The 13,866-nt window shown below is 44.7% G+C and overlaps 1 protein-coding gene across 2 annotated transcripts in view; it reads right to left on the reverse strand.

Moving 5' to 3' along the window:
- Positions 1 to 13,866, reverse strand: part of LOC147726039 (CD209 antigen-like protein C) — a 583,514-nt gene that overhangs the window by 103,850 nt on the left and 465,798 nt on the right. For both annotated transcript variants that reach the window (XM_086960156.1, XM_086960155.1), the window contains 2 exons: positions 11,538 to 11,689; positions 11,009 to 11,118 (listed from right to left, as the gene is read on the reverse strand). In XM_086960156.1, coding sequence (XP_086816282.1) covers positions 11,009 to 11,118; positions 11,538 to 11,689 — 262 coding nt within the window. The remainder of the gene's footprint in view (positions 1 to 11,008; positions 11,119 to 11,537; positions 11,690 to 13,866) is intronic.

Consider the following 13,866-nt stretch of genomic DNA (forward strand, 5'->3'; position numbering starts at 1 on the left):
TGGCCGAATTCTTCTCGAAAAAAATCGAAAAAATCCTGATTTCCCTCCCGCCTGCTCCGATCGCATTAGGACGCCCTAACCACCTCCCCCGCCAAGACACCCCGAGGCTATCCTCCTTCCCCCAAATCACCACCGAAACGTTTCTTAACGTCCTACATAAAGTCAAAAGCGGCGCTCCATCAGATCCAGCCCCGATCAGTAAACTGAACCTAGTTGCTTCCACCATAGCCCCCCCCTCCCACCAACTTGATCAACGCCTCCTTCAAAAACGGCACAGTCCCGGCAAACTGGAAAAAAGCCACAGTCAAGGCTCTCATAAAAAAACCGCATCTAGACCCCACAGATCCATCTAATTTTAGACCGATCTCACTGCTACCAGCTATCAGCAAAATCGCCGAGCGCGTGGCAAACCAACATCTCTCTGAGTTCCTAGAAACCAATCACCTCCTCCGCCAGTCCCAGACAGGCTTCAGACCAGGACAAGGGACCGACACCGCACTGTTAGCAATAGTCGAAGAATCCAGGGGCATATTGGACGCAGGAGGATCAATGGCAGTGATCCTCCTCGACCTGAGTGCCGCCTTCGACACGGTGGACCACGCTACCCTTGTTCACCGTCTTGGGCTGATAGGAGTGGAGGATTCCGCATTAGCCTGGATCTCATCCTTCCTTGAAGACAGGTCTTTTCAAGTAGCAGATGGGTATTCCACCTCCAAGGCTCAAGCACTCAAGTGTGGGGTGCCACAGGGATCCTCCCTGAGCCCCACACTTTTTAATGTGTACATATAACCACTCGAGGATGTTGTCAAGCCTTTTGGCATTAAATCAATAATGTATGCTGACGACACCCAGCTCGTCGTTTCCCTCAACCAATCAGACAACGCCCTCCCTAATCTATTCAGTTGTCTGGAAAAGGTACACCAGTGGATGTGCGATTCCCGATTAAAACTGAACGGGGAGAAATCAGAAATACTCCTCCTGGGAAACCCTAAGAAAATCCCCACTCCCCTTCCCTGGCCACCATGCATGGGAACCCCGCCATCACCCAAACCCGAAGTAAAGAGCCTCGGGATATGGCTGGACCAGGAGCTCAGTTTTAGGACTCAAGCTAGGAAAACCGCGGGAACCTGTTTCGGCCTTATAAAGATGGCACGAAAGATTCTACATCTACTCCCCCTCCAATCCAGGAAGCTCCTAATGCAGGGGCTGGTGAACTCCAGATTGGATTATGGCAATGTCCTTTATCTGGGGGCCCCAGCCTCTGTAGTCCACAGACTTCAATGTGCACAAAATGCGGCCGCTAGAATCCTCACAGGAACCGCAGCAAGGAACTCGGCCAAGCCAGCCCTTAGAAGCTTGCACTGGTTGCCAGTAAAGGAACGGGTCAACTTCAAATCCCTGTGCATAGCTCATAGAATAATGCACAACGAAGGCCCTCCCATCCTTAGGCCACTTGTGACAAAACAACAGTCCAGTAGACAATTAAGATCAAACTCCCTTTCCCTTGCAAACGTTCCCAGAATTAGGAAGTCCAGAACAGGCGGTCGCCTGTTCTCGTACAACGCCCCCAGACTATGGAATGCCCTTCCTCTCTCCCTGAGGCAAGAACACAATCACCTCAGGTTCAGGAAACGACTAAAGACCCTACTCTTCCCCTGAGCCCTCCTCCCATGTTTCCACACCCCACAGGACAGTGGTCACTAGCGCTGGGATGCCCTAGGGTAGCTGTGCGCTCTATAAAACCCAAAATCAAATCAAATCATCAAATCAACACTGGAGGTTACACTACAATTGTGTATCTCTGCTTTACTTTTAAACTAATAGGTATTCACCTAGTCTGAAATGTTGGTCATATACGGTCATTATGATACTGTACCGGGCTATATGGCTTATTGATGTATGATGTATTTTATGATTTCTTTTGTAAATCGAAATAAAGACATAAATAAACTGAACTGTATGCCTTATTTTCAAACTTTAGGTTTGTCTTTCTTCTCTTGAAGATACTTACCACAACATACCAACTTCACATTTGCTGTTATACTTGGTATATGATGTTTTTTTTGTTTTGTTTTTTATGTCATCATTTCCAAGGTTCAGTAGCTGATCAATGCTATTACTACTACATGTAATGAACATGTTACATAATATACCTTGTCCAGCCTTTTTCTCATTCATTTTATGTCTTTTAATATCTTTATGTACAGTTGTGCATTCATCTCTTGTATGCTATTATCTTGGTTTTGTTGGATTTACCAATTCTAGGCATGGTTGGTAGTATGTGTGTTATTTTGTAATGTTCCTGCTGGTTGATAAAGGTGCAGCCTAGGTATGTTTTTTCCTAGTTTGCATGCATTTTTTACTTTTTCTAGTGAGATTTATGCTACACTCCTGCATTTTACTTGGCATATCCCTTACACGTGGGATTGCTTTATATGCTTGGTTTGCTAATGTTTTCTTATTAACCTAGGTACCCTTACATGAGAGAGGTCCTAGAGTCTTAGGGGGTGGTGTTCACCCATCTCCATCTTTTATGTTACACACCTTTACATGAAGGTTAAATGGATTACAGTTGTATTCTACAGGTTGCATTACTGACCCATACATGAGGGATGTCTTAATGGGTGCAAGTCCAATTTCTGTAATTTACTGACCCTTACATGAGGGGTATCCAAATGGGTTCTCGTCCCATTTTCACACTTGCATTTCGATTCCTTACATGAAGGATCTCTAGGTGGGGTGCAGTTCACCCATGTCTAAATTTTTCTCGTGCTCCACTTACATTAGGGATAGAGTTCTGGGTGTGCATGTCACCGTGGCTACATGTTACATTTTTGGGGGGGCTCTGTTTTGGGGATGTATGGTCGGAAGTTTCACACCCATGTCTGCTGTGTTCACTCGAGTCTTTGTCTGTATCAGTTTCTCATTTAGCACATTTGAGTTTTACCTAGTCAGCTGTCTAGTTTCTTGTAACGTTTTAGATAACATTGTTTCTACATTTTAACATGTTTTTATAATGGTGGAGGATGGCTGATATTTCTTGAGTATATATTTATTCATCCTCTCTGCTTTCTTGACTGTTCAGTTCTTCCCAAGATGTTTTGTTTTACCTTGCATCCCTGTGTTCTGAACTTTTTTCCTTCATGTCAACATTCTTGTGAACAGTTATTTCCTCTTAGTATCTTCGTTTTAATTTCTGTTTAAAAGTAGGAGGATATGTTATATCCTGCTTAGAAATTAATGCATCTCCTGTGTTACCTGGGCTCCTAGCTGCTCAGTCAGTGTGAGTGTTCTGAGTGAAATGTTGGTGGGATGGAGATGAGTGGAATGCTTGGGCGTCTGAGTGGTGAGGTGTGACAGTTGAAGATGGGCTGAGCAGCAGGCAGGCTGTCCTGGTGGGGCTGCTGTACTGGAATACTATCCTGCAACTAAGTCTAATAAATAATATTCAAAGATACTCCTCTGCTACTTGTCATACTTCACAACACATTTAATATCACCAAAACAGTAAATAAGTAAAAGACACATTACACTAAAATGTCAACACAAATTTATAAACAATAAAGAATATGTTTATCTTCAAAAGGATGCCAAAATGATAAAAATTCAATGTAAGGAACCGGCTTTAGGAATTTTTTCAATGATCAAATAAAAAAAATCATTCTGGTGCCAAAAAGCTTAAACCCACAATCGCAGCGTTCTGATCGTACTGGACCAGGACAAAGTTAAAATTTTAGGCCAACCGAGATGAAGTGTGGCTCGGATAGGTTGAGCGCTAAGTCCTAGTCACAAGTTTACCTTCAGATTTAGATTTTTTTTTTTTGAGCTTTCTTTTGTAAAGATGAGTCCAAGAGCTGTATTGGAATACAAACAGTGTCCATTAAATAGTCCTAGATATAGTCATAGATATTTAATCAAGAAACACAGCTTAGGAGTACACCACCAACTGTCCGGCAAGATGTTTAGCTCTGGAATGAGTCATTCATTAAATAACATGCATCACTACATTCCATGACATAGTAAGGTCCTTACACCTAGATTACAACACTTTCCTTTCAATGCAAAGTACTCTAGTTCCTCTGAGTTCGATTTGACAATGGCTTGCTGTAGTGCGATGCCTTGGTGAGCCTCTAGAAATCTTTGCCCTCAACTTCAACAAGCTCTGGCACTTTCAGCAGTACAAAAGTGTGCGGTCAGGCCAATTAACAAGCCGACAATGTTGACTTGACTATCGATGTGGAGCCGCTCTCCTCCTAGAGCTATTTAACTTCATTTGTAGAACGTTTCCTTGTTTGTTCTCTTGGGGAGATAAATGTCAGTGGGACCAACCAAGGGTTCAAAGTCTCTGGATTGTCTCTTGGGGGCTCGGACTCAATTTGCCATAATACACCTGCACAGTCCAGGAAAACTCCTGTTACCACTTCTCAGCCAGGGTGATCCTCCTTTTGGACTTGCAGCTGACTTCTTCTAGCTCTGTTATACCTATTGATTATCAGGGAGTCCACTCCTTTTCCGCTAAGTCAGACACAATCCTTTCTTTGTGGTGCCTTTAGAGTGCAGCAGGTACAGTCTTTGTGTGTGCAAGCATTCTGTGGTGCAGTCCAAAGGTCCAATAGGGCAGTCCTTCATTCCGGGCAGTGTTGTGAGAAGCTCCTTCAGCTCTCTCATGTTTATTTTCCTTCTGGGCTGACAAAGGGGGTAAAGTGACCACCCTCTGCAATTATCACTTATTGCCAATTACCATATACCTTTAGGGGACAGAGCACTGGCCCTGGGCATGGTTAGCACAGCCCAGGGCCCTTTCAGAGTCGGTAACCACCAGCATCAGTCAAACAAATGGGAAGGATGACTTCCTACATACTGTTGATACTAAATATGAAACCTGAGAAATGTTGATTGGACAAAACATGCTCAGTGTTAGTTGAGTCGGACACAGTTGGGTAGTGAAGGAAGAGCGACTGAGGTTTATGAACATAACCTTTAGAGGTTCCGTTGATTGGATTTAAAGTCGTGTTGGCAAAGGGGTGGCTTTGAGATGGTTAAGAAAGGACATTACAAAGAAGTAGTTCAAAGGCTCCGAGCGTTTCGGGCGCATCAGGCCTGGTTACAACATGCAGAAGAAAGTTGGTAGCTAGTACAGTTTTGAATACTAGGAGAAGCATCTTTTACTATGCTTGTTTAGGCAAACAATTCAAATACTTGATACTAGTGAAGCCAGGCAGGCAAAATTGTGTCCAGGTGCAAAACAAAGACATGACTTAAGAATACCTTAACATGATTAGTTTAAGGCTACCTATGTCCAGCTGCAACCTGTAGATATTATATTCTGACAATAAATGCCTAATCCCTGCTTCTCAACCTGTATGAGTGTCCAGTTATGAAAGATTTGAAAGAGCTCTTGAAAGTGCCATTATGTATGTATGTATGTATAAATTGTTTTATAGCGCGCTCATTTCCTGGAGAGTATCCTAGCGCAAAGGAGAAAAAAAAAACGGGGGGAGAACAACAGAGATCAGCTTATGTCACACTTCTAAACAGATAGGTTTTAAGATTTTTCTTGAACTGAGTAACACCTTGACTGGAGCGCAGATGTAATGGGAGAGCGTTCCAGGCTCGGGCCGCTACTACGGCAATGGACTGGCCACCCAGCCTGGCTCGCCTAAACCGAGGAAGGGTCATTTTAGACAGTGAGGATGACCTAAGTGCTCTTGTAGGGACATAGAGAGTAAATCTCTTCTTCAGATAAACCGGACCTTGGTCATGAGTGGCTCTAAAGGCAAGCACTAGGGTTTTAAAAAGGATGCGTTGCGGGACTGGGAGCCAGTCAAGTCAAGTCATAAAATTTATATAGCGCACTACATACCCAGAGGGTTTCAAGGCGCTTAGGAAGGGGAGGAGGATTATTTGTCAAAAATCCACGTTTTAAGCTGTTTTCTGAACGCTAGGTGATTCTGGGTGAGGCGAAGGTAAGCGGAGAGTGAGTTCCATGTTCTGGCAGCCAGGTATGAAAAGGATCTGCCTCCCATGGTGGTCTTGTTGATGCGAGGTACAGTGGCGAGGGCTTGGCTGGAAGAGCGAAGTTGGCGGGAGGGGGTGTAGAAGGACAGTCGATAGTTGAGGCAATCTGGTCCGATGTCGTAGAGTGATTTGTGTGCGTGGGTAAGCAGACGGAAAGTAATCCTCTTATTGACGGGTAGCCAGTGGAGGTCTTTAAGGTGACCAGAGATGTGTTCGTTGCGTGGGATGTCTAATATTAGCCTGGCTGAGGCGTTTTGGATTCGTTGTAGTTTCTTCTGGAGTTTAGCGGTGGTACCTGCGTAGAGGGTGTTTCCGTAGTCCAGTCGGCTCGTGACCAGGGCATGGGTGACTGTTTTCCTTGTTTCGGTGGGGATCCAGCGAAATGTTTTTCTGAGCATGCGAAGAATGTTAAAGCAGGAAGAGGATACGGCGCTGACTTGTCTGTTCATAGAGAGTGAAGAATCCAGGATGACGCCAAGGTTCCGTGCGTGGTCTGTCGGGATGGGTGCATTTCCGAGGGCTTCCGGCCACCAGGAGTCGTCCCATGCAGAGGGAGATTTACCTAAGATGAGGACTTCTGTTTTGTCTGAGTTTAGTTTTAGACGGCTTTGTTTCATCCATTCGGCAACTTCTTTCATTCCTTCGTGTAGGTTAGTTTTGGCGGTGCTGGGGTCATTGGTGAGAGAAAGGATCAGTTGAGTGTCATCCGCGTAAGAGATGATGTTGAGGTTGTGTTGGCGGGCGATGGCCGCGAGGGGGCTCATGTATACGTTGAAGAGGGTGGGACTGAGTGAGGATCCTTGTGGTACGCCGCAGATGATTTCAGAGGCCTCGGACTTGAATGGTGGGAGGCGGACTCTCTGGGTTCTTCCGGTGAGGAACGAGGTGATCCATTCCAATGCCTTTCCTTGGATTCCGATGTTTCTGAGGCGTTGTAAAAGGGTGCTGTGGCAGACTGTGTCGAAGGCTGCAGAGAGGTCGAGGAGGATGAGGGCGACTGTGTCTCCATTGTCCAGTAGAGTTCGAATGTCGTCTGTTGCTGCGATGAGGGCGGTCTCAGTGCTGTGTTTGGCTCGGAAGCCAGATTGTGAGGGGTCGAGTGATTTGTTGGCTTCGAGGAAGGCGGCGAGCTGGTTGTTGACAGCTTTCTCGATGACTTTGGCCGGGAATGGAAGAAGCGAGATGGGGCGGTAGTTTTTGAGTTCGGTGGTGTCTGCTGTTGGTTTTTTCAGAAGGGCGGTGAGTTCAGCGTGTTTCCAGTCTTCTGGGAAGGTAGCGGAGTTGAAGGAGCAGTTGATGACGTCTCGGAGGTGCGGAGCTATGATGGAGTCTGCTTTGTTGAAGATGTGGTGAGGGCATGGGTCTGTGGGGGATCCAGAGTGGATGGAATTCATCAGGCGGATGGTGTCCTCAGTGGAGATTGGGTTCCAGGCGTTAAGGGTGTTAACGAGGGGAAGATGGTCAGCTGATGGTAGGGTGGGTTGGCTTCCGGGTTGGTTGTCAAAGCTGTTGTGGATGTCAGCAATCTTGTTGTGGAAAAAAGAGGCTAGGGAATCGCAGAGGGTTTGAGAGGGGGTGATGTCGTTGGAGTTGGCCGAGAGGTTGGAAAATTCCTTGACGATGTTGAAAAGTTCCTTGCTGTTGTGGGCGTTGTTGTCAAGTCGATCCTTGAATGCTGTTTTCTTGGCTTTTCGGATCAGTTGGTGGTGAGTACGGATGGCGCTTTTGAAGGCGTCCTTGGTGTTGGTGGATGGGTCTTTTTTCCAGGCCTTTTCAAGGGAGCGGCACAGTTTCTTGGAATTCTTGAGGTCATCGTTGAACCATGAGGCCTTCTTGATGCCAAGTTTGTGTTGACGTTTTTTCAGTGGTGCTAAGGTGTCGGCGGTGTTGGATAGCCAGAGGGTGAGGTTGGAGGCGGCTTCGTTGGCGTTAGAAGAGAGGGCTGGGGAGGTTTGAAGGAGCGATGTGGAGATCTGCTCCGTGGTGATTTTGTTCCAGTTTCTTTGTAGAGTTGGTTGGAGGTGGATGATGGGTTTCGGCTTGTTGTAGGTGAAGTGAACGCAGCTGTGGTCAGTCCAGAGGAGATCCGTAGTGTGGCTGAAGGAGACATGGTTGCTGGAGGTGAAGATGGGGTCGAGTGTGTGACCTGCGATGTGGGTGGGGGAAGTGACCAGTTGTTTAAGTCCGAGGTTGGCGAGGTTGTCCAAGAGGGTGGCGGTGTTGCGGTCGTTGATCTTTTCAAGGTGGAAGTTGAGGTCTCCCAGAAGGATGTAGTCTTTGGAGGGGAGCGCGTGTGGGGTGATGAAGTCCGTGATGTCTTCACTGAATTTTGCGCGGGGTCCTGGTGGTCTGTAGAGGAGAGTGCCTCGGAGTGTGGTTTTGGGGTCGATGTGGATCTGGAAGTGAAGGTGTTCGGAGTTAGCGAGGTTGGCGTCAGAGCTGGTTGAGATGCGGATTGATTTCTTATGGACGATAGCGATTCCTCCTCCTGTATGGTCTGTGCGGTCCTTGCGTGTGATCTTATAGTCATCAGGGATAGCGATGGCGATGTCAGGGGCGGAGGAAGCGTTCATCCATGTTTCCGTTAGGAAGGCGACGTCAGGAGAGATGGTGTCTAGTAGGTTCCAAAGGTCAATGGCGTGCCTGTGGACCGAGCGGGTGTTGAGAAGGATGCATTCTAGGTGGTTGGGGTCGGTAATGTGTGTTGTGGTCGCAGCGGAGATGTTGTCGGTGCCGCTAAATTTGCAGGAGAGGCAGGAGAACGGTCCATGGGTGCGTCCAGGAGCGGCTTGGACGCAGTTGGGGGCGCGACCGGGGTTAAAGGCTAGGAGGGTGGCGGCATCGTAGGTAACGCGGGGGGGCTGGGCAGCGCGAGGGGCAGGGGGACTGGCGCTGGGCGCGGTCCAGGCGCGGACGGGCGTAGACGGGCTTACCTTTGGCGCACCTTCGGCGCGCAAGGAGCGAGATCGCTGCGCGTTATTGCTGCGCGAGAATGCATATGTCATATATGGAGGAGGGGGAGGGGGCGAGGGAGGGTCAGCAGGGAGGCGGGGCGGGCTGTGGGGGCCAGGCTCTGAGGCACCAACAACAACAAGCGTAATATGGCGTCAGCGTAGGGAAAAACGAAACTGGAGGTAGGCTGGGGCTCAGGAAATTGACTAGGCTAGTTGCACAATCGCGCTCCTCGAATCAGGGTTCCAGATCAAAGCGCCGTGACTACAATGCCCCCAGAGCGTTGCAATGCCCAGATCTAGAAGCACCGTGTAAATAGTCCCCCAGGAGCTATTTAAATGTCTCAGTAGCGTCGCAATGGCACTCGCGCTGCAGCGCTATGTAGAGAGCTTAGGCGCTAGAAAAGGCAGAGCACAAATACAAAGCAGCTGATGAGTTAAATGTAAACGATACCTCGCAGGAGCAGGACACAGGGAGCGACCGTTTCTGAACTAGTCAGTGAAGGCTAGACATATGAGACCGGACACTCTTCCATCTTGGGACATTAAAAAGAAGGCGAACAGCGGCATTCTGTATGACTAACAGCCAATTAACTAAGTAGGCAGGAATGCCGCTAAACAGGGCATTCACGTAATCCAGCACTTGTTAAAATAAGTGCTCGGGTAACAGCCTCCTTAGCCTCTCTAGGGAGCAGTGGTAAGAATTTTCTGAGCATTCTTAGAGTAGCAAAACATGTCCCAGAGACTTTCTTTATCTGGTCCTCAAATTTCAGATCCTCCCCGAACCAAACTCCAAGATTCTTCGCCGGGCCCCCCATCACCTTGGGGCAGGGGATATTCGGGGGCCATAGCGAACTTCTGAAACTGGGAGGGAAGGAACCATAGAAGAGGACCTCCAATTTAGCCTCATTACATTTTAGCTGGACCACAGTTAACCAGCGAAAGACTGCAGATAGGCAAAGCTGAACCGTTGCCGTATCTAAGTGATCATCTGGCCAAATAAAGAGCAGCTGCGTGTCATCAGCATACCCTATAATCTTAGCCCCGTACTGTTCAGCCAAAAAAAACAAGGGGGTAATATATATGTTGAACAGCAGGGGGCTAAGAGTGCCCATGATTCGATTTCCTATTAACATCTTACTATTAATGGTCTTGCACTCTAGAACTGTCAGGACTAATGTAGTGATTCCTATCTTTTTAATGTCCAAATCCTGTTCCAGGATCACGTACTGATAGATAAAATAACATTTAAAATAAATAAGTTTTTATTGCAAGCACCATCAATTTGAGTGAATTGTAATTATAATCCACACTCACTGAAAGTCGGCTATGTCATCTCGAGTGACCATGTTGCTAGAAAAAATCTGAACTCCTGATCTCCGATCTGACCTACAGTTTCCTACTTCTTAAAGGCAATATTATTAGACCATGATACTATTATTGTTCTAGAAATGTACTGTAAATGGAATGACACAGTGACATTAGAAAATATTTACACACATATTTACTGTTTAACAGTTTGGTACCACAAGAGGTACCAAACTGTTAAACAGTAAATATGTGTTGTACACCGCACTGTAAACCAAAACCCAAACTGTACGACATATGATGAAAATATATATACATGTAATTTAAAATTGAAAATTACACTTTAGAAAGATATATATCACTTGATCAAGCAAGGCCCAAAATGATAACCTAGTTGCATTTTCTTTATATAGATATATAGATATATTTACCGCCCTAAAACTCGTTTTGCTTAAGTGAGAGCTATATAAAAAAAACTATAAAAAAATAATAATCAATAGGTATCAATAAATGCAATTATGCTATGGTAACATTCCCTCCTACTGCAGTTTCTGATTTCCTGGTTTCCTACACGTCTAACTTTAATAAACTGTATTACGGAATATTGGTGTAACAATATTTTGATGGATAGAGACTTATGTATTATTCTTCATGTCATCAATAGTATGTGATTGATATATACAGATAAGAAAAGGACGAAGATAATATGGAAGATAACTGGTTATACATACAATGGATCTCCGTACTTGGAGCCATCCACAAAGCGCCAGTTGCCTTCTGATCCTTCATCTGTAAGTCCAATCCACACTGCACCTCGACCCATTGTGTCTTTGATAAAGCTCTGGAAAACAAAGGTATTTCAGTTCTACTGCACAATCCAACCTATGGTATATGAGAACCTAACACATATTTTGTATTCATATTCTTAACATTGTGCACCATATTCGAAAAACCTTCTTCCTAGATTAGGTAAAGAGTACTTTTTGAAATTGGACAGTAAGTCAGAAGTAACTTCCTTAAACCCTGCATTTACAAATGGTATTTAATGGACACTGTTTGTATTCCAAACCATTCATTATGAAAAGTTCTTAATGTACTGTTCCAACTTTTGTGTGTTGGATTCTGTAGAGCATCTGGTATTCACATGTCGACTGATACAAAGAATGCATTCCATTGACAGTATTGTGAAATGGTATCTATAAAACAGTACGTCCAGCAGCACTGCTGCATGAAAATATATTTTACACTAAAATATCTCACCTGCTCTTCGGAGGTTGTAATGGAAGCGAGATGGGAGTCATGAAATACACAGAACTCTTCTGCGTCTGTCCAATTTTTTTTTCCCGTTGAAAAGTAATATATATTTCTACCATTTATCTTCCATCCAGTTTTAAGCCGAGAAACTGCATCCTCTGGAAGGGAAGAAGATTGTTATGACGTTATTAAACAATAGCAGAGATCACCCACTTACAAGTAAGGATACATTTGTACCACGATCTGACCTCCCTTTTCTAGCTTTGCTAGTTTTGCACTACTGTAGGAGTGGGAGTTTTGACTACCAGGAAATGATGCTCGTTATAAAGGAAAATACATGAAAACATGAAGTTCTCTAAATGTGTGTGTACAACGCATAACACTACAGTGTACTGTGGTATCCAGTTTCTGCTTGTGACAAAAATGTGCCTGTAATTAATTGAAACCGGCTCCTAACGGTGTACCTGTTGATTTACTAAAAAATAATGTTTTTAACAGCCTTGCCTTTTTCCCTCTCCCTGACACATGGAGTACCTCTATCATAGTGCCGATTTTTTTAAAAGGGGATCGCTCATTGCCTGCCTGCTATCGTCCAATCTCTCTTTTCGACACCACTGTAAAAATTATTGGCACAATAATCTATAACAGGATCAATGATTGGGTGCAAAATAAATCCGTGATACACCAGTGTCAATATGAGTTCCGGCGTAAAATTGGAACTATCGAGCAGTGTCTTCACCTGAATTGGATCTTAGTCACATATACTGTGGCCAAGTATTCCCCTGTCTATCTAACGTTCATTGACTTATCGTCAGCTTTTAACTGTGTATACTGGGTCAATCTGTGGTAACTACTTGTTGCCCCGGACTTGGATCCAGTTTTGGTCCATTTCCTTGCCTACCTGCACAGTGATGTGAAGGTCCGAGTACGCAGTAACTCTTAAGAGGAAGTTTCAGGAGATAGAGACATACATCGTGGAGTGAGGCAGGGGTGTACGTTGGCCCCCGGTTCATTATCCTTTTATGAATGTTCTTTATACTTCTCTTGTGTCACCCCTTATGTTCCCATAATTAAAGAAAAAACACTACCCACACTACCTCACACGGATGCCGCAGTGCTCATGGCATGTGCTCCAAGAGCACTGCTCCTCCTAGTTCATGCCTCTGTTGATCTCATGGCATCTCTCGTTCTACAGGCAAGTTTTGCCAAGTCCCATATTATGTCTGTTTGACCCAAGTGCAGACTGCTCCCGGACATGGTAATTGGTACTCAACGCCTGAGTAGCATTAATACCGTTCCCTATCTTGGTGTTATTTTTTCTGCCCATGGGTCATGGTCCACAAATATTGCACACCGCTCCACCAGATTTTCCATGGCTAATGGGCTATTGGGTAGTTTTTAACAACCAACGGGGCAGCTACCACGTCCACCAGGTATACAAATCTCAATGCATACCGATTGCTTTGTATGGGCTGAAATGTGGGACTGTCGAATTGCTGAGCCATCCAGAGCACAGAAAATAGATTTTGCAGAAAGCTTTTATCTGTACTTATATCAGCATCGCATTTTATTTGTCATAAAGAGCTTGGGCTTCGTTACATCATTGATCTGATCAGAAAATGGACAGTGTTTGTGTGGCTCTCAATTTGGAGAAACAATGAGGCTTCCCTAACCAGTGATATTATAAATGATTGTTTGTCCCTAGATATAGGGTTATCAATTCCCCACCCCAGCTAGCGTATGTGAAGACTGAGGGTCAGAAAATTGGGGATTCTTTCTGTTTTTGTGGATCTGTTGTTATGTGCCATGGTCACCTTTTCCTTTAAAACTGTGTCCAATACATTTTGAATTTTTTTAAAAACTTTGTATTGCTTTTTTACTCAAAAGACATTACAACCAATCAGATAGTTAACAAGTCAGTGGCCTGCACATAACTGGACCAGCATTACCATTATGTTAGATATGTTTCTTCTTACAAACAACATAGGAAATAAAAAACATATTATTAAACGGAACATATTACACTTACTGATATGATATAAAGAAGACAGTTGCAGTACAACAATTTCACAAGGGACAATCATCACGTTATCATAGGCACAAAGTCTCAAGCATTGCCCTCATTGGGGGTATCTAAGATTGGATATGTTTCTAGGTGGTAGGCAGACAAAACATCGATTTTTTAAATATTGACCTACCATAATATTGATGTTTTAATATCAAAGGCACATAATATAGAAGGTAAGTGATATCGATTTTTTTTTATATCGAAGGGACAGAATTTCGGAGGTAAGCAATATTGATTTTGTTAATATCGATCTAAGTAATATCAATG

This window comes from Lissotriton vulgaris, chromosome 3_1 (assembly GCF_964263255.1).
Source record: "Lissotriton vulgaris chromosome 3_1, aLisVul1.2, whole genome shotgun sequence".
Taxonomy (NCBI): domain Eukaryota; kingdom Metazoa; phylum Chordata; class Amphibia; order Caudata; family Salamandridae; genus Lissotriton; species Lissotriton vulgaris.